This window comes from Raphanus sativus, chromosome 5, assembly GCF_000801105.2.
Source record: "Raphanus sativus cultivar WK10039 chromosome 5, ASM80110v3, whole genome shotgun sequence".
In the NCBI taxonomy this organism is placed as follows: domain Eukaryota; kingdom Viridiplantae; phylum Streptophyta; class Magnoliopsida; order Brassicales; family Brassicaceae; genus Raphanus; species Raphanus sativus.
Genome location: NC_079515.1, coordinates 19,183,875 through 19,203,395, shown reverse-complemented (window position 1 = coordinate 19,203,395; position 19,521 = coordinate 19,183,875). Strand labels below are relative to the sequence as shown.

Here is a 19,521-nt window from a genome sequence, read left to right as displayed (position 1 = left end):
ATAAAAAAATACTCCTTTGTTTTCGAAAGAAAAATTTTCTGAACTATTTATGCATATTACAAGTAGATGAATATTTACAATTAAGTTTTTTTATATTCTTAATTTATTAAAATATTCTTAATTAGTGTATCTTAAAAGTATACAAAGTACATTAAAAATATAAAAATCTGTATGTGTGGAACAAAAAGAATGAAAAAGCCTACTTACTAGAAAACGGAGGAAGTATATAAAATATATTTCACCATTTTTATGCATCGTACTTTTTCCTTCATGGATTTTGTGTTAGTGCGTTTTTCATCATAAATTTTAAAAAATTCAAAAATTCTACATGAATTCTCAAAATCATGTCTATATATATGTTGGTCGTAAGAAAATTTAGTCACCCATAAATTAATAAAACAACGTCGTTTTGGATAAATCTAAAAAATTAAAAGTTTGGTTCTTACTGGACTCGAATTCAGGCACTGAAACAGATCAGAGAACATCTTAACTACTAGATTAGAGTAATTTTCTCGTATTAGTTGTGTAAACATTAGCTTATATATATGTTTTTATTTTATCAAATAAATGTTGTCAATTTTTTATAGTTTTAGTTTTATCAAATATATCTATAATTATTTATGGTTTTAGTAAAATTTCAATAAATTATCGAGAGTTTTAAAATAAATAAAAAGATAATATATAGTTGTAGATATAAAAGTTTAACCTATGTTAATAAATTTACTTTTGTATAAAATATTATATTCCTACGTATTTTAACATTTTAATGATGAGTATAATTTATTCAAATGAAACAATTTAAAAAATAAAATGTGTTAATTTACCTATTTAATATAATTTTTATATTTAATTCATATATCACTTCTGTTTTATATAATACAGAATATAATTATAGAATTTGTAATAAATAGTATACAATTTTATTTTCTTGTTTTAAAATAAAATTTTAGTTAGAATTGATATATAACAATTTAATTACGAAAATAATTAATATGTTATTTTATAAAAATATTTAAATTTTAAGTAAGATTTTGTTAAATTCTTTCTAACAGATTTTGTTATAATTAAAAAAAAAAAATCAAATTTATAGTTGGTTTATTATCAATATAAATAATCAAATATGTCATATTAATAAATTCTTTAAGTGGACTGTGGACTTAATATGACTTGTTAATGGTAAATAAAAATTAGGATCCTATTAATCTATACTAATAAAGTTGATTTTTTTATCTCTTTGGGGGAAAAAGTGTCATGTGGCATTCTTCTTTTAATAATTAAAATCTTTTCTCAACTTTGTTTAATGTATTTTGGTGTTAATTGTGATTATGTGTTAGTTTATTTTTGTTATTGACAATTTATTACAATGATGTTTTAACTTTGGATTGGAATTTTAATTTATTATGAATTTAATGTCTTGGTTTTTTTCAGATTTCATAACTTTTATGTAATATATTTTTTTAAGTACTTTAAACTATTTCTTAATATTTTGTATGTCAAATAAAAATACAAAATGGAAACTAAAGTTAAGTATTTTTAAAAAGATTTAAACATAAAATAGATACATATCCAAACTATTATTTTATGTTTTAAAATATTAACTTTAGTTTTTATATATTTATTTTCATAGATAATATATTATTATAGAATAAAACTAATTCATTTATTAAACCGCGGTTCACCCACGGTTGACCCAATGATCCAGAGACCCGGTAAATCGTCCGGTTCAATGTCCGGGTCGGGTGGTCAAAACACTGGTTTATAGGGTTTCTTTGTATTTGATATTGCCGATGGAGAATGGAGCTTCTGCGATTCTCCTTCTTTAACACAATCGACGTAACCGTCATATAATCAATCTAGAAATTCCACTCATCCCACTCTAATAATGTTTAGTAATTGATAGCGATTCAAGTCCAAAAGACTAACATTTGGTCTATTGGTATTGACACATAAACTCTATGATATCTTCCCATGTTACACTGTGCATGGAAACCAATAACTTCCATGATGCATGTTATCCGTGTTTACATTTTTAAAACCGTGAATATGATTAATATACTCTTAAAACTTAACTAAAAAAGTAACTAAAAAAAAAAGAATCATTACTTCAATTCTAAGAGAAATTTAAAAATGTTTCCTGATTGCTAAAGTTATTTAAAATTGAATGAAACCACACACCACCCTCACCATTAATCCTTTGCACCACACAAACCATTTATCGTCAAAACCATTACTAAATGCAATAAGTCAGCAAGCGCGAATGTCAAAGATAGTTAGAAATTATCTTTTTCATTATCGTTATAGATGCTAACATCTCATTTACTAATTAACAAATTGGCTTTTTACTAGGAAGATTTAGTGACATTGTTCCATTCCGGTTAAAATAGAAGTTGTCCATTAAATAGAGGAGTTTAGGAACTATTTATAGTTTTTAGATAAAAAACATATTTTGTGACAAAAAAAAAAGAAGATAAAAACATATTTAAATTCATATGAAGATTCGTTGATATTTCTAAATAAGGGTGGACAAACAAGAATTTCGTTATGAACACACACAAAATCTTCCATTATAACAAAAATAATATAGAAAATAATTTTATATTTCTTATTTTATGATACATCTTTTTGAGAGACCTTGAAACTAAAGTAACACATACAGCTCGCACCTCTATATTTTAAAAGTCAACATGGTAATTTTAAAAATATATATTAGATACTCACCAATTATCTTACCAAAAATTGACACTTCACCCTTACTTTTTTATTAAAATTTATAAAATTTGAAACGTATTCCATCTTTCTATTATTTGAACTAAATATATTAGTAAAAGTTTTATAGTTCATATATAGTTATTTTAATAATTAATAAAATAAGAATGTTCTCTATATAAAACATCAACTTTGTTTTATGTTTAAATTCCAACTAAATTAATTTTGTTATGACTATCGGCTTTTTATTCTATTTTTTATTAAATCGATTAGTAACAACCACTTATGCTATTACACTTTAAACAACTTCAAACAAAGTAATGCATTACGGTTACTAACCACTATAAAAAAGATCAGAAAATATCATTTTAATATATTTTTATTTTTATTTTCATATTTAATATATTTTATTTGTTAAGACCATATAATAATTTATAAATTTATGTAAAAGTATAACATACGAATCCGGCGCTACTTCACTAGTGTGGAATAAAAGAAAGCATGTGAATGATAACCAAGACCTCTTAGTTCGAAAGTAATATGAACTTAAATAGCATACACATTAAATTTAATCATCTATATTGTGAAACATGACGGGATGAGATAGCACGCTTGGTAAGAATTCTGGGGGCCAATTGTCATGTTCACGGGTTCGACGTCAGGCGGAGGGGAACTGCCGATTCTCGTCACCAAATGTGGTACTGGAAGTTGGATTTGTCACCAGCCCAAATAAAGCCCTCTTGGATGAAGTGGACCGCTGCCTGACCGGACCCTGGGGAATGCTCCACGTAAGTGGAGAACCGCTGGATTATCAAAAAAAAAAAACGAGAACTATGAGAATTAGTAAGGAGACTCATCTTAGAAATTGATGATGATTGATTTATGTATAGATATTAAGCGGAAAAATGGACATTTAAATCCTCAACTATTTGAAATTGACAAGTTTAATCTCAAACTATCACTTGCATGATTTTATTCTCCAACTAACAGTTGACTTGGCAAATTAGTGACCGTAAAAGTCAACTGTGAAATTATAAACGATTCTTGTTAGTTTTATATCAATTATCTCCTGCATTGAATTTGAAAAATTTGAAATCTCCAAATTCAAATCTTTAATTTTGAGTAAAGACGATTTCTGGTGACGGAAAGCAGTTTCCGGTGAAAAGAGAAAAAATACGGTGCAATCACGGAAACAAACATCATCGAAAACCGTCTTTCCGTCACGAAAAATCGTCTTCACTCAAAGTTAAAGATTTGAATTTGGAGATTTCGAGGTTTTCAAATTCATTGACGGAGATAATTGATATAAAACTAACGAAAATCGTTGCCTGACTTTACGGTTGACTTTTTCGGTCACTAATTTGTCAAGTCATCTCTTAGTTGAGGAATAAAATCATGCAAGTGATAGTTCGGGATTAAACTTGCTTATTTCAAATAGTTGAGGATTTAAATGCTCATTTTCCCGATATTAAGCTAAGATAAAACAAGATAACCAAAATGTGTGTAGCTGTATTGTTGTGCGCAGGAGATTAACTAATTAGTTTGTTAATTAAAGATTATGAAACGCCTCTTTTTTTTTGTTCAACTATGAAAAGCCTCATATTTATCTGTTCCTAGAGGTATTGGGTTTGTAATTGTACTATCTCTCTGTTCTGCTTCCACCACGTCTTTGCGTGCATTTCCCCGAATCGTTCCCGGCTGTTGATTAAACCAAAAAAAAAAAACATTAGTTCCGGTTAGTAACGGTACGATGCTGAGTTTCAAAATGTCTGATTGGTAACCGATATTATAATCCAGAAACCAAACTAATCATAGAATTTCTTAAGTACTGAATAACCAATTCAAATTGCTGAAATCTTGTGAATGTTTCATAATTTAAGGTAAATGGGATCATAAACCAAAAAAAAAAAAAAACAGAGTAATCAGAGGGTTTAAAACGATGGATCCTAAATGCTTTAGCTTAGATGTTTGTCATACCTGAATCTGACTCGACGTAGCTCTCGAGTCCCGTTTGCTAATTGTCTGATAGTAATGTAAACGCATGGTTCGTCCTCTTCGATCCACTCAGCCTGCATTTCACTACACTAGCATTGCTCATGGAAGGTGCCTCATATCTTGAGGAAGTGGTGGTTCGTGCTGCATAGCATCCATTGGAGGTCCTCCCATAGTTGTTAGAGCCACCATTGAAATGATGCGGCACATTAACTCCTGGAGGTCTGAAATTGTGTCTTGGTGTCCAGTCTTTCCTCTCTCTCTCTCGCTGATTCCATCTTCGAGTAAGTTGAATCTCTCTGAGACTGGAAAAAATAAAATAAACAAGACCACATTCACACAAGGTTCTTGTCCAGAGGGGAGAGCTTTCTGGACACGTGTTTTTTTTACCTGGTCCTCGGATCTTGCAAGCGTTTGAAGAGCTTGGCGATTTAAATCTCTGGACATTGTAAAGCTCGACGATTTTGTCATAGTTTGCCACTTGTCGAAAATCTCCCGGCTTTCAGAACATGACACAAGTAATGGGTCAAATAGGTTCTGTAGAATGGGCCACTATATAAGTTAAAACATGAGATGCACGTTTGGCTCATACAGCTTATGAAGATAACCGTAAGTTACAAAAAAATAAAGAGATGATAGATATTCTACTAATTCTAATACATAATACCTAAAATTGTAATAAGCATCTAAGTTTCGTTACCGTCACGTCTCGTAGCTAGCCACCTCCCTCGCGCCTTCTTCTAATCCATTGGGTGATGACAAGAGAGGCATTGAGATTGCTCGATCTTCCATGGGATTTGGTACTTGAGATACTCTATAGAGTTCCGGCTACATCTCTGGGACGATTAAGTTTTACTTGCAAGCGATGGAACGCTCTATTCAAAGATGACGAGTTCATCAAGAAGCACTTGGATAAAGCAGCAAAACAGCGTATGGTTCTCATGTCAATAGATTCAAGGAAGGTTTGTTCAATGAATGTAAATCTCGATGGGATTCATCACGACAACTCTGTTGACCCACAAACAAAGTTGCTTAACCTCAAAGATTTCCACTGTCGGGAACAATTCAAGATATATAATATATTTCACTGCGACGGGTTATTGTTATGCATAACATGGGACAAAAGACTCGTGGTTTGGAACCCTTGTACTGGCCAAATCAGGTGGATCCCATTCTGTGATCGTTACAAGGAACACTCGGAGTTTGCCCTTGGATACGATAATAACAAGTCTTGCCAAACCTATAAAATCTTGAGATGCTGCTGGGATTTTCTTGCCGCAGAACCTCAAGATGTCGACTCTGGAGTCTATGATTTTGAGTCTCATTCTTGGAAGGATCTTAACGACGTGTTTCCCAATAACTGCAGAAGAATAATATCAAAGGGAGTGTCTTTGAAGGGGAATATTTATTGGATTGCCAATATAGATGATGAAGAAGATCTCTTACTTAGTTTTGATTTTTCAACAGAGAAGTATACGTGTTTATCTATTCGTTTTTGGAGTGGCCATCATGATTTTATTCCTACTACTCTCTCAGTTGTTAGAGAAGAACGACTGGTGGTATTGTATAGCAGCTATTCTCATCCACGAAAGATTGAGATATGGATGACGACACATGATAAGATTGATCAGGCCACACTTGTGTCGTGGAGCAAATTTTTATCACTGGAACTAGATGAGAATAATCCTCAGATGGATCTTTCATGTGACATAACTTTCTTTATCGACGAGGAGAAGAAAGCGGCCGTGTTATGCGATATGGAATGTATAAATAAGAGGGATACGGACATGGTATACATTGTTGGAGAGGAAAATCGGTTCATGAAAATTCCCCTAGGAGCAAATAGATGTTCTTTGGGTTCAGTTATTCACAATTATGTTCCAAGCTTGGTTCGAATCCAACAGGGTGGAGTCATGACACGAGAACGAAAAAGGAAAAATAGGCATTAGTGGTTTATAAACCACCTAAAAGGATTTTTCAGTGTTTGAGTGTTTTGGGTTGATCTTTACATTATACTAGATGATAACCCGCGCCATGCGCGGGATGAGTTTTTTAAAATATGTTGTATTGAAATATTACAATTAGAATGCATCTTGTTATCAAGATTTTTTTTACATTTGATTTGGAGTGGACATTCGGATACCATTTAGTTCAGTTTGGTTTGGTTCGGTCCAGTTATGTTTCTATTTTTTGTGAGTTTGATCCAGTTCGGATCTGCGGGTTCGGTTTGGATTTGAACTCAGATAACTCATTTTATTAAAAAAAAAATTTGTATATACTTTAAATTTCTCAAAATATAAAAATAAAAAATTATTTATAACATATAAATGTGTATAATGCAAGCTAAAATACTTAAACTTAACATAAAATTTGGTTAGCTTCAATATTCGGATAAGAAATCAATAGATATTTGAAGTATTGGTATTTTGAAATCATTTAACTATTTTAATCATGTATTTTTAACTATTTGTAAATATTTTCAAGTATTTTGGACAACTTAATAACATTTTATATATTTTTATATTCTTTTAGATATTAAATTCTAAAAATAATTAATATATTTAAGTATATAAATCTGGTTTCGATATATTCGATATTCAAAATATTTCGTTTCGGATCAGGTTCCGTTCTAAAAAATATCATCTTAATAACATCTTACAATTTTTGGTAGTTTATAGACGTTTTAAAAAATTCAAAATATAACATATATGAAAAATCTATTTTTTAAATATGTTTAAGTGATTTTTTTATAATATTAATTAAAATAAAATGTAGAAGATACAAATTTTTTTATCAAATTTTTTTGATTTGTAATCATTAATTATCATATTTACGTTAATCATATTAGGTAATTTCGTAGCTTTTATTTAAGGAAATAAACTTACGTAGCTTTTATTTAAGGAAATAATTTAAGACTACTAATTAATATGATAATTAGTTTAATAAAAAGTATAATATATATGTATATGGACCAACATATTTTTCTAAAGATTTCTGAGAATCATCCTACTGATGACAAGTGGCTACAAAACATGTTGTAATGTTCCAAGATTAATATATTGGGGATACATCTTCGGATATTTTTTTTTTTTTTAAGTTTTTCTGTGGACTTAGCTTAAACTAATGTTTCGGTTTTGACTGTTTACAGTTTTGAATGTTTTATATTGTCTGCCCAAAAAAAAAAGTTCTTCTAGGATCAATAAACACCAAAGATAGATGCAAACAGTCAAACCATCTATCCTTTTTATTTATTTATGTCAGTGTATGCAGAGAAAGACAAAAAAAAAAAATATCTATATATATATATATATATATATATATATATATATATATATATATATATATTTTCTTATCTATGTGCAACTTGTCTTGGTCCTAAACCACAAAAATAAAAAGATTGTTCATAGTAAAGCCGTTCTCATGGACTTGAGGAACACTTCCACCGATCGTCACTAGCTTTTGTCCCTTCTACCCTTAGAACTATGCGAGTGTCCTTAGCCAACCAAGTATACCAAGAAGACCAGCATCAAGTACCTTTGATTTTCTCTCTAGCCCTATAAATTTAAATGAGAAAAAATTTTAGCTTCTTGTGCTCGTAGCAATCAACAAGTCTCCCATGACATATTACAAAAAAAGATTTGACTTTTCTAACCAATGTCAGCAGCTACACGATGAGCACACATCACTCCTGAGAAAGCCACAGCTATAACTCCCTGACCAGGAAAACAACTATCCCCAACGCAGTACAAACCATCTATAGCCTATTATAATCAGCCAAAACCATTAGCCAAAACCATTAGCCAAAACCATTTAATTAGCCGCAGAACCATCCATCTATCTTTTCTTTGACTTACAGTTGTGTTAAACGGCATGCCTAGTTAAATTAATAGATTAGATGAATTCTAGTGTGTTAGCTTTTATTAAAAGGCAAGCCACATTTTTTTCCACGAACATTGCTATGGTTTTGCCATGTTTTACCACGAAAAATTGCTATGAATTTTGACACAGTTATTTTCATAACAAATTTTCGAGTTTTTTTGAGCTAAACAGACGGATGGGATAGCACTTAAAGAAAGGTTGCCACTAAACTTACTACATAAACTATTTGTAGCTTTTTTTTTTGGTTCAACTATTTGTAGCTATTTGTTGCCACTAAAAAGAAAAAAAAAACTATTTGTAGCTTTTTTTTTATCACTGCCAATTGTGCATGAATATGATATGCCATTTTTTTCACTGGGCTAGCCATGAAATGCTAAGGGCAAGATTAATAATCCCGGTATGAATTGGTAATTTTTTAGTTTTATATTTTTTAGCTAATAGACAATTTTTATATCTCTTATTTAAAAGACGATTATTAGTTTTTTTAGTTAATATCTAAGACCATTATAAGTCTCAATTTTTTAACTGGAGTTCTTAGTTTCGCATAAGAAACATGTTTTTAGTTTTTTTAGATTTTAATTAAGAAAAGCTAAGAACCGTCTTTTAAATAAGAGATATAAGAGCTGTCTATTCGCCGAAAAATGTAAAAAGATGTCAAATTTTGAATTAAGAGACTGGAGTTAATCTTCGTCTAAGATATTGTTTGTGGATTCTTTTTTTATTTTTTCGACTTGTTAACGCTATTTTACTACGAATATTTTTGCCACGGCTAAAATGTAACTAATCGCAACATTTGTCGTCGCAGAAATTACTAGTTTTTTTTTTAAAACTAGCTTGCCACAATTTGTTCATAGCAACTTTGTGGTTATGGCCGTATTTTTTTACTAGTGATAACTGCTTAATATAACCTTTGCCAATTGATGCGTTTAACAGCAATATGTTTTGACTTTTGAGGCTAAGATACTGTAAACCTATTATATGACAGAAGTTTGAGAGATATGGTCAATAAATATATATTGACATCATAATCTCAGAGATATAGTCGGGTAAGCATCATTGACTGTAATTTCGGACGGACAGAAAAGGTCCACACAACACACTTCTCCATTGCCGCATCAATCTCAATGAATAATAGTGTCTTTGTCTTCACCACTGGAATTATTTGAGTTATTATGATTTGAGCATTATCACTGACTTTGAAAAGATAGATCATATATAACTCCGTATGATCATTATGCTTCATTAAACAAAACATATCTAACGTGATCCTTAAGCTTAAAACTTTCTTGCAGCTTGGTTCAAGAATGTTTTTAACCTCTACAAAATGGACCGACCCACTTTAACAGACCTACGCTACTACGTATTGGTTTCAATTGGAGATGTAACTTGATGTCACAGTGTATACTATTATAGAGATGTAACTTAATGTTATTGCAACATATGTTAGTACTTGTAATTACTATTTCACAATTACATTAACTTTGAAATATTGTTACAGTTTTCACGTAATTCTTACAAGCATTTACATATGGTGTAACGTCTGTACCACATTTACGCTTATTTGTTCAAGAACTTGAGTCATGTGTTGTGAACGCAACACTCTAAGCGCCTAAGTTGTTGCAAGAATGTAGTTGGGACATGCACATTGCATGACAAGACGGACAGATTGAGACAGAGAAGCAAAACATCAGCGCCGTTGTCGTTCAGCAACTACATTCTTGTGTTCATTTTATATAAATAACATCTCATGAGCTTTCAGAACTTGTTTCTTAATCTGAAAGCTCTCGTATTCAGTCCCATCATTTCATAGAGGTATGTTCATGATTCTCAATCATCAATCTTAAGAGTCCAAGTTTGATTTTTCAGAAGAAAAAAAAAAGAGTCTGAGTTTGTTAAATTGATCTATTGTTATTAGTTTCAAAAAAATCAATTGTTCTTAAACCGGAGTTTATTTAGCTTAAGAAGCTGTGCAAAAAAATTATCTAACCTTTTCCTTGATGTATAGCTTTTCGTCCATATAATGTTATTGGCTCTGATAAAATCTCCTACAAATGGCATGCCTCTGATCATATTAGAAATGTATAGAGGATTTTAGTTAGATATTTCAAGCATCCTCATGAGCATATAACATATGTATACACAAATTTCATGATCATTTAAGCATGTGATGTAAAAGCACAGACAAGTATACATCCTCATGATCAGTTTATATGATGTTCTGCAGAATTAGGACTAAAGAGGAGCATAGAGATGAGGCCCAAAGCTGCTTCAGGAAAAGCCATAATAGTGCTGTGCCTCGCTAGCTTTCTTGCAGGCTCACTGTTCATGAGTCGATCTTTGAGTCGCTCTTACGTGTCTGAAGAAGAGGATCAACATCTCGTAAAGCATTTGTCTAAACGTTTAGAAGTTCAAAAGGACTGCGATGAACATAAACGCGTAATATCTCCTTCTCCACTTATCCTTACTAAACATAATAAACCACCTAATATATTTACTAATAACATTTTTTCCCACTTTTGTTGATCAGAAATTGATAGAAAGCAAATCCAGAGACATAATAGGAGAAGTATCAAAAACCCACCAAGCAGTAAAGTAATAGTCCAATCTTTTGTTTTTTTTTTGTTTTTGGTTAAACATGATTAAGACAGAGAATGTAACAACACTAAAAGTGTTAATAAATGTGTAGAGCATTGGAGAGAACTATGTCAACGTTGGAGCTGGAGTTAGCAGCAGGACGTACCAGCCATAGAAACAGTGAGTTCTGGAGCGAAAAGAGCGCGAAAAACCAGAGTCTACAAAAAGCGTTTGCAGTGATAGGCATCAACACAGCATTCAGCAGCAAGAAGAGACGAGATTCGGTGAGGCAGACATGGATGCCAACAGGAGAAAAGCTGAAGAAAATCGAGAAAGAGAAAGGGATTGTTGTAAGGTTGTGAAGTAAGCCAAGGAAAATACAATAATTACCAAAAAGCAAGTCATCTAAAGTTAGTTGTTGTTGTTGTTGTCAGGTTTGTGATAGGACACAGTGCAACACCAGGAGGAGTATTAGACAAAGCCATAGATGAAGAAGATTCAGAGTATAAAGATTTCTTGAGACTAAAACACATTGAAGGATATCACCAGCTCTCTACAAAGACAAGACTCTACTTCTCAACAGCAGCAGCAATGTGGGACGCAGAGTTCTACGTGAAGGTAGACGACGACGTACATGTCAACTTAGGAATGCTCGTTACCACACTAGCGAGATATCAATCAAGACCGAGGGTTTACATTGGATGCATGAAGTCTGGTCCGGTTCTTTCACTAAAGTAAGAATCGTTCTTATAACAACAAAACATATAAAAATTGAAACCTTTGGATGTCTGAAAAGAATGGTATAAAACCTAGGGGAGTGAAGTACCACGAGCCAGAGTTCTGGAAGTTTGGAGAAGAAGGGAACAAGTACTTCAGACATGCGACTGGACAGATCTACGCAATCTCTAAAGACTTAGCTGCGTACATCTCTACTAACCAGTGAGTGACATTAATCTTTTATTTTCTTGTAGCCTACAAAAGTAGTAATTAATGGTTTGTGTGGGGGAGTAGAGGAATACTGCACAGGTACGCGAACGAGGACGTGTCGTTAGGAGCGTGGATGCTAGGGTTAGAGGTGGAGCATGTGGACGAGAGGTCAATGTGTTGCGGGACGCCACCGGATTGTCAGTGGAAAGCGCAGGCCGGGAACGTGTGTGCTGCGTCGTTCGATTGGTCATGCAGTGGGATTTGTAAGTCGGTTGATCGGATGGCACGTGTGCACCGCGCTTGCGCGGAAGGAGACACTCCTCTCTCTAATTTTCGCTTCTTCTTCTGAGTTGGTTGCCTTTGTGGAATGAATAAAGGAGACGTTGCAAAACGTAATAAAAATGATATTTTTGTTGGTGTCGAACAATTGCCCAATTGGTTATGAGCATTGACTTTATAGGTCTTTTAATTTTTAGTTTTATTTTCTTGGGAAGGGGGAGAATTCAATTTACACTTTTAGCATGAAAGGAGATAAATATAGTATATTTTTTTTTTAACAAAAAGGAGATATATCTGAATCGGTATAAAGTACTAAATTGGTAAAAGAAACAGTTAAAGATTAGATTAGAGCATGTGCATTGCGGACGCTTAAAGCGTTGCTTAGCCTAATCTTCATTAAAAAGAAAATCAAAAAAACTTAATAATAGAAGCGTCGTTGTTTAATTAAGGGCCAGAAGTATGGTTGCTTACAGACACGTGTGGGTAAGTGAGTGGAGAGAGAGGAGAGGTGGCTTCGCAAAAAAGGTCTCTGATGATCCGAGCCGTCGATGACGAGTCGAAGGGGTGGATTTTCGACGCGGGAGGAGTCGTCGGCGGAGATTGCGAGGGAGAAGGAACCGGCAGACGCGTCGAAGCGGAAGGAGGAACGGAGGGTTGGATGGCGAATCTGGAGTTTGTTGAGGGTGTTTTGGGAGAGCAATGACGGCGATGCCTGTGCCGCCGGCGATGGATCTGCAACAGCTGTACTCGGTGCTTCCGACGGATCGGGTTGTGGGAGAGAACGAGATTGTATTGCTTCCAATAAATCCATATAAAACTAAAATTGCTTAACAAAATTGCTTCCCTAAATTTTAATAATTAAAAATTGATTAAGCAACAAATAAGGTTGTTTGCAATGCACATGCTCTTAGATACTGAACATAAGGTTTTTTTTTTGGTCAAGACTTCAAATACGATTGATAGACAGAGATTTTGAGTAATACATGATAAATAGAAACAAAAGAAAAATAAGTCTTGCTCAAAGAAAGTGACAAAAGGCAAAGAAAACGAAAAGGATACGAAAGAAACAAATAAAAAGGACTTCCCAGTAACAACTAATCGTCCTTTTCTTCTTCCCCATGATACTAGGCTTGGATGATTTGCACTAAACTTGGCACGTACGAGCACATTGGGAAACGGTAGTCACCAGAATTCACAACAACTTCTCCGAGATCCACTTGTTTAAAATACCCATTTTCTCCAATGATGCAAGCCCTTTTGTAGCGACCAAGAAAGTCTAAAGCGAAAACCACTGCCAGTTTCTTTTCCTCGTCAATGAAGAAACTTGCACCAATGAGAGGGGTCATATTATTAACTGCTAAGAAGCACATCTTGCTCCACGACACCGTGTGTGGCTCAATCTTAGTTGTAACCCATATCTCCATCACATTAATGTCCGCGCACTGATATAAAGCTGCAATCTTATCTTCTCCAACACTCGATAGAGCCACGGTATCTTCGTGGAGATACGAGTGAAACGGCACATGCAGATGTGGTCCAAATCTCTCTTTTGTAAAATCAAAAGAGACCAAGAAATCATCCACATCTCCGTCTGCTTCATCCGCGTCATCTTCAAATATTATTTTTTGTTTAGCGAAGAAGTAAGTGTTTCCCTTCACTGTCAAGCCGGGTCGAAAAAACTCGTTATCCCAGTCGGGAGTGACATCAAGAGCCCTCCACAACCTAGAGTTCATATCGTAGATTTCGAACTCAAAAAGGGATGTGGGCAAGTACTTATTATCCACAAACCTCAATATTTTGTAGGATTTCTTGTTTTTATCGTACCCGAGAGCATACCTGTCCAATCTGTGGTAAGCTTTTTTAGGCTCGATCCACTTGGTTTGCCCTAGATACGGGTTCCAAACCAATAGCCTTGTGTTGTCTTTTGTCGCGCATAACAACAAGCCGTCACAGTGAAACACTTTATATATCTCGATTTTATTGAGCCTATCAATCGGTTTTATAGATATTAGACCAGAGCCTTCTTCGTCCTTGAGTATTCCGTTGAGATCGATTCTCAAAGAACAAACCTTATAATCCATCATCGTGAACCCCATAAACTGCCTAGCTCCTGCTTTACCAACTATCCTGTCTCTCGTTGAATCATTCCATCGTTTGCAAGTGCATCTTACTTTTCCAACACATGTGATCGGAACTTTGGAAAGTATCTCCCCGATCAAGTCTCGGGAAAGATCAGAGATCGTCGTCATTGTTTTGAAACAGATGGAGAAATTAATTAGGGTTATAACTTTTTCACGCTTCCTTATAGACGATATATCATACGGAAGATAAGGTTTGTGTTTTAAAGTAAGGTAATAATAATTATCATTATTATAGTTAAGTCAAGTTAAGACGATTAACTTTTTTTTTAAGATGATTAACTTAGTATACAAAACACATAAAATATTTTACAACTTTTCAATTTTTTTTCAAAAATAACTGAAGATAACCCTTTTTCGTCAGCAGTATTTATAAACCTTACAAAAGAAAATCTGGGCAAATATGTTTTTTCTTTAAATTTTGTTTTGGACTTACTTTAACAAAACAGTAAGTATTTCGATGACCTAAAAAGAAATATTTCGATACTTATACGGTTATACCAAATATTTGGCAAGTATTTGGATAATTTAACATTTTATCGAAAAAAGAAATATTTGGGTGACGACAAATTTAAAAGCTAAATATTTGAATTATATATTTGACCAAGAAATCTTTTAGGAGTCAATCGGGATTGGATTAGATAGGATTTTATATAACAGCTACGTTTACTTTATTAATTGGGTAATTTATAAACAAAAAAGGGAAGAAGAGGAAAAATAAAAACTAAAGCGTGTAGAAAAAGAAAATATAAAACCGACTCAATCAGTAGGGCCCACATCTCTCTCTCATCTTCCCCTACAGAAGAGGTCAAGTTTTTGGTCAATACATCCACAACAAACAAAAACCCTAATCTCAATTTTGAGAGGGAAAATCTTCCGCCAAAACTCCCACCAAAAACACCCTTCTTCTATATCTCTCTCTCTCTCCTCTTCTGTATCTATCTCACGGTCTCTCTCTCTTAGTTTATAGTCTTATTTTCGAGTTTGGCTTTGTCGTTAGTAAACTAAACGCTTCGTACAGTCATGGCTGTGATGGATGTCGGTCGGAACGCCAAGAGATCTAGGCGTAGCAACAAAATCCCCGCTAATCTCTACCGTTTCTCCACCTTCCCAGCGGAAGAGATGAGATGCGGCACGTCTACCTTGCAGCCGTTCCGCGACGGGGTGACATCCTTCCTCGCGAGCCACGCCCGTGTCACTCTCCCTACCTCCACGCTCTTCTCCAGCTTGAGAACTTGGCAGATCCTTCTCAGACATGGAGATTCGACAGACGGTTCAGATCTCTCCTCCTCGAGACTCATCTCCGTTGACGTTGTTGAGGAGGATGTAACCAGATCCTCTAGATCCGTTTACTGTGACCACTGCCGAGTCGTTGGTCTGTCCATATTCCTCTTTGTGAAAAGTTTGAATCTTTTTTTATTTAATCGTCCATCCATAGGCTGTTGAATGCATATACTGAGCAAAACTTTGTTTTTTTTGTTATGTTTTTGAAGGTTGGAGTAGCCATCCTGTGTGTAAAAAGAGGTACCACTTCCTCATAAGATCAGGAGGAGACAGTAAGAGCCTCAACATTGGGCTGGAAAAGGCTTGCTCGATGTGTGGTTATACTCAGAACTTGTCCGAAGGCATTAATTGCAGGTGGTGCAGCTTGGCTCTGGACACAGAGGACTGGGTTTACTCTCAGTTGGAGGACAACACTCATCTACTTCATGGCGTTATTCACTCGAACGGCTATGCACATCTCTTGTCTCTCAAGGGTAGAGAAGGTGGCTCTGGATTCTTAACTGGCCGTTCCATTATGGACTTTTGGGACAGGCTTTGCTCCTCCCTTTCTGTTCGCAAGGCTAGTGTGATGGATGTGTCAAGGAAGTATGGGATGGACTACCGATTGCTTCATGGGGTGGCTAGAGGGTGTTCTTGGTACAGCGAGTGGGGTTATGAACTCAAATCTGGGAGTTATGCACTCACAAGAGAAGCGTACATGAGTGCTGTGACTACTTTATCTGCAATGCCTCTCTCTGAGTTCATGTTTCAAGGGAGGAACCCAAGAACTCAACTACACTCCATTCTCGGCTTCTACCAGTCACTCTCCTGTTCAGAGCTTGTGACCGTAAGAGACCTATTCTCCTTTCTGCTACAACTGATTCGTGAGAACCAAGCGAAAGCCACAACAACTACAACATCGGCTGTGCTTTGTGCTTGGAGTAGAAGTGATGTAGAACGTGTACAGCAAACCATGGTTAAGATATTAAAAGCTGCAGGAGGTCAAGGAGCTTACTGGGTTAAAAGGTGGGCTCTTAAAAGGTCTATTTGCAAAACAGGCTCCCCACAGCTGATTGATTATTGTCTCAAGCATTTTGGAGGCGTCTTGGTGGATGATGGATCTCGAGTAGTCTGCTCTCGCTGCAAGCCTGGCTCAAACGACTTTGAGTATAGGTAATATTTCTTCATTTTCTTCTTGTGATTGGTAGTCTGCTCTCGTGCATAATCTTAACCTTTGGCGTTATCAACTTCAGGCTTGAACCTGTCAACAATGTGCACCGCTTATCTAATCAAGACATGAATTATGCATCGGAAGAGCAAATCAAATGCGACTTGAGATATTTATATGACACATTATTGCACCCACAAACCATGGTCGAGTTCAGGTCTCAAGCTACTAGTGATAAAATGATTGATGCAGCCACAAAGATACTTGACTGTAAGCATTTCATAAAAGATTATTCTTCCAGCCCGGTTAATCCCTTTGCAGTCTACCTTTGGTGCCATGTCGAGCTTTCCGATGAGGCCAATGAATGCCCATCCCCACCACCTGAACTGTTGGTGTTTCCACTGAAGGCTACTGTATCTGACCTGAAAACAGAAGTGGCCAAGGCTTTTCAGGAAGTGTATGCAATGTTCAAGAGTTTTGAAGTGGAGGAGCTCCTAGGTTACAGCTCTATGGATGATTCCATTACCCTGAAGTTTTTAATTGGTACAAATGGAGTCATGCGGGTCAAAGGGAGATGCTCATCTAAAGAAGGACTCCTCCAATACCGCATGGAGAGAGGGGTGGAGAACTGGGAAGTCGATTGCAAGTGTGGCACAAAGGATGATGATGGTGAGAGGATGTTGGCCTGTGATTTGTGTGGTGTGTGGCACCACACTAGATGTGCGGGGATTGAAAATGCCGATGCACTACCTTCCAAGTTCCATTGTTTCAGATGCATTGAACTGTACAGCAAGAAACCAAAGCAATCTGTTAATGAGCGTGGTTCTAGTCAAGTGTCCCTAACTGGCTTTTGTAGAGGTGAGTCAGCTGCTATGGACAGTGGGTCTATGGGTCTAATTTATCTTTAACACTTAGTGTAGGCTGACTGTATTTATGTAAATATGTCTTTGCAAGGTGATTATGGATGTTACACTTTTGTTATGTTATCAAGGGTTTGAGATTTCTATGAAGGATAAATGTATGGAGATGCTAGTAGCATCTTACCTTTACTTTCTTCGTTGCTGCATATATGCACTTTCTTCCTATTCTTCACAACTTCCATGTTCTTGTACACAGTCAGCAATCTGTAAACGTCTTCCATGTTCTTGTCACTGGTCTTCCCTTATCCTGAAGCTTAGAAAACATAAACCAACAAATAAGATTAGTAAATTATCCTAAATCAATAAATATAATTAGAATGCAGATCCTTTCACACCATTTATTAACTAAGCATATGTTTGCATTCTCTGCACAACTTAATTTACTTAACAGTTAAGCTGGAACTACTTCTCTGAATGATCTTGTACCTCGCATGTCGAACACAGTTTTCCTCCATGGAATGACTTTACAGGAAATTGTCTTGGCCGAGACAATTTTAGCCTTCCTCCGGCAAAAGTGGATGAATGCAAGAGTGTAGTATCTGCCTGTAATTCCATATCAAACAAAATCAGTATTACATAGGAAATCATTCAGTAATCAACACCAAGCTTGGGATGTGATAAAGCAACTTGACCTAGACATTTTTTGGGTAGCGACAGAATTACAATATCACAAGTGGAGCTTAGTCAGAGCGCAAAAAAGACTCAATAGTAGCGTAGGTAATAACTCATCTCCTCCTGGCAAAATATGGTCTCTCGACTTCCATCATGTTGTTTTAATCTCTGCAAGCAACACGAAAAAAAAATGTGAGGTCAGCACTTACGAAAGAAGCACCAGACAAATCTTGTACTTGGAGGAACAAAACAGAAAACAATGCACAAAGACAGAGATGTAGGATTAGTAACCATCATCAAGAAGCAAACATCATCCAAATGCTCAGGCGTCAACAAGGTTGTAAGTATATGCATACATCCTAGAATGAGCATGAGAAACTACACTATCACCATCAAAAAGTTGCCGATGATGAGCACAAAAGAGGTTATTCATGTGATGGTTAACAAAGAGGAATCAAATCTAACCTCCAAGACAACAAAGGGGGATGTTCACGACAACAATCTGAGCCCTTCTTGCTACTAGTAGCATCATGATCCAACTCTGTGAAACGCTGGAGTTCATCAAATCAATTGGTTTTATCAGCAAAATTATCCAAAAACGATATAATAAGTTCTTAGAACGAAAGACAAGATATCAATTCGCTTCGTTTGGAATCATACCTCTTGATGGATCGCAGAAGATCGATTCAAGCATCACCACTGGCTTTAATTCTGCGAGAATCATCGAATTCGACTGATTTGAATTCAGCGCGTCTCCGTTGAGATTGAAACCCTAATCCCCGATGACCTGAATTCTCTCGACGGCACAATTGAATTAACAAAAACACCAATTCAACGGATTCACAAATAACTTCCTTCCAAGGATTCTCTTTCTCCAATGGTTGCGGCATGTGAAACAACGAAGAGGAAGAGAAGAATCGTGAGGAAGAAGAAGAAGAAGAGGAAGCAACTAGTATCGCTGCAGCGAGCTTTTAACATTCATTCATTCATTCTGAACAAGCGACAGTTTTGTACAAGAAAAAGAGTTGAACAGAGATAAACGACCCCGTTAAACGCTAGGCTC

The 19,521-nt window shown here is 35.2% G+C and overlaps 4 protein-coding genes, 1 long non-coding RNA gene and 1 pseudogene across 5 annotated transcripts; 3 read left to right on the top strand and 3 right to left on the bottom strand.

Moving 5' to 3' along the window:
• Nucleotides 1-4,271: 4,271 nt before the first annotated feature.
• Nucleotides 4,272-5,288, bottom strand: LOC108858432 (protein BREVIS RADIX-like; annotated as a pseudogene).
• A 35-nt stretch (nucleotides 5,289-5,323) lies between these two features.
• On the top strand, nucleotides 5,324-6,647 carry LOC108860960 (putative F-box protein At3g17500). The gene has a single exon (XM_018634793.2). It carries the CDS (start codon nucleotides 5,454-5,456, stop codon nucleotides 6,645-6,647), a length of 1,194 nt encoding a protein of 397 aa, XP_018490295.1. The 5' UTR covers nucleotides 5,324-5,453.
• Nucleotides 6,648-10,231: 3,584 nt separating this feature from the next.
• Nucleotides 10,232-12,553, top strand: LOC108862728 (probable beta-1,3-galactosyltransferase 8). Its single transcript, XM_018636954.2, has 7 exons — nucleotides 10,232-10,389; nucleotides 10,802-11,013; nucleotides 11,105-11,169; nucleotides 11,264-11,506; nucleotides 11,586-11,885; nucleotides 11,965-12,090; nucleotides 12,163-12,553. Exons 2-7 carry the CDS (start codon nucleotides 10,828-10,830, stop codon nucleotides 12,425-12,427), a joined length of 1,185 nt encoding a protein of 394 aa, XP_018492456.1. The 5' UTR covers nucleotides 10,232-10,389; nucleotides 10,802-10,827; the 3' UTR covers nucleotides 12,428-12,553.
• Nucleotides 12,554-13,269: 716 nt separating this feature from the next.
• Nucleotides 13,270-14,740, bottom strand: LOC108862727 (putative F-box protein At3g20030). The gene has a single exon (XM_018636952.2). It carries the CDS (start codon nucleotides 14,604-14,606, stop codon nucleotides 13,482-13,484), a length of 1,125 nt encoding a protein of 374 aa, XP_018492454.1. The 5' UTR covers nucleotides 14,607-14,740; the 3' UTR covers nucleotides 13,270-13,481.
• A 600-nt stretch (nucleotides 14,741-15,340) lies between these two features.
• Nucleotides 15,341-17,936, top strand: LOC108862723 (PHD finger protein At1g33420). The gene is made up of 3 exons (XM_018636951.2): nucleotides 15,341-15,870; nucleotides 15,989-16,931; nucleotides 17,012-17,936. Exons 1-3 carry the CDS (start codon nucleotides 15,519-15,521, stop codon nucleotides 17,832-17,834), a joined length of 2,118 nt encoding a protein of 705 aa, XP_018492453.1. The 5' UTR covers nucleotides 15,341-15,518; the 3' UTR covers nucleotides 17,835-17,936.
• On the bottom strand, nucleotides 17,663-19,462 carry LOC108862725 (uncharacterized). The gene is made up of 6 exons (XR_001951029.2): nucleotides 19,119-19,462; nucleotides 18,924-19,009; nucleotides 18,479-18,626; nucleotides 18,273-18,389; nucleotides 17,971-18,099; nucleotides 17,663-17,708 (listed from the first exon to the last, which is right to left on the bottom strand). It is a non-coding gene; the product is annotated as an uncharacterized LOC108862725 (long non-coding RNA).
• Between the last annotated feature and the right edge of the window lie 59 nt (nucleotides 19,463-19,521).

Excerpts from the sequence above, each read along its gene's own strand:
- LOC108862723 (XM_018636951.2), top strand. The coding sequence starts at position 15,519 with ATGGCTGTGATGGATGTCGGTCGGAACGCCAAGAGATCTAGGCGTAGC. Across the intron at positions 15,871-15,988 it reads TGACCACTGCCGAGTCGTTG|GTTGGAGTAGCCATCCTGTG; the intron begins GTCTGTCCATAT and ends ATGTTTTTGAAG. Across the intron at positions 16,932-17,011 it reads TCAAACGACTTTGAGTATAG|GCTTGAACCTGTCAACAATG; the intron begins GTAATATTTCTT and ends TATCAACTTCAG.
- LOC108862728 (XM_018636954.2), top strand. The coding sequence starts at position 10,828 with ATGAGGCCCAAAGCTGCTTCAGGAAAAGCCATAATAGTGCTGTGCCTC. Across the intron at positions 11,507-11,585 it reads GAGAAAGGGATTGTTGTAAG|GTTTGTGATAGGACACAGTG; the intron begins GTTGTGAAGTAA and ends TGTTGTTGTCAG. Across the intron at positions 11,886-11,964 it reads GGTCCGGTTCTTTCACTAAA|GGGAGTGAAGTACCACGAGC; the intron begins GTAAGAATCGTT and ends TATAAAACCTAG.
- LOC108860960 (XM_018634793.2), top strand. The coding sequence starts at position 5,454 with ATGACAAGAGAGGCATTGAGATTGCTCGATCTTCCATGGGATTTGGTA.
- LOC108862727 (XM_018636952.2), bottom strand. The coding sequence starts at position 14,606 with ATGACGACGATCTCTGATCTTTCCCGAGACTTGATCGGGGAGATACTT.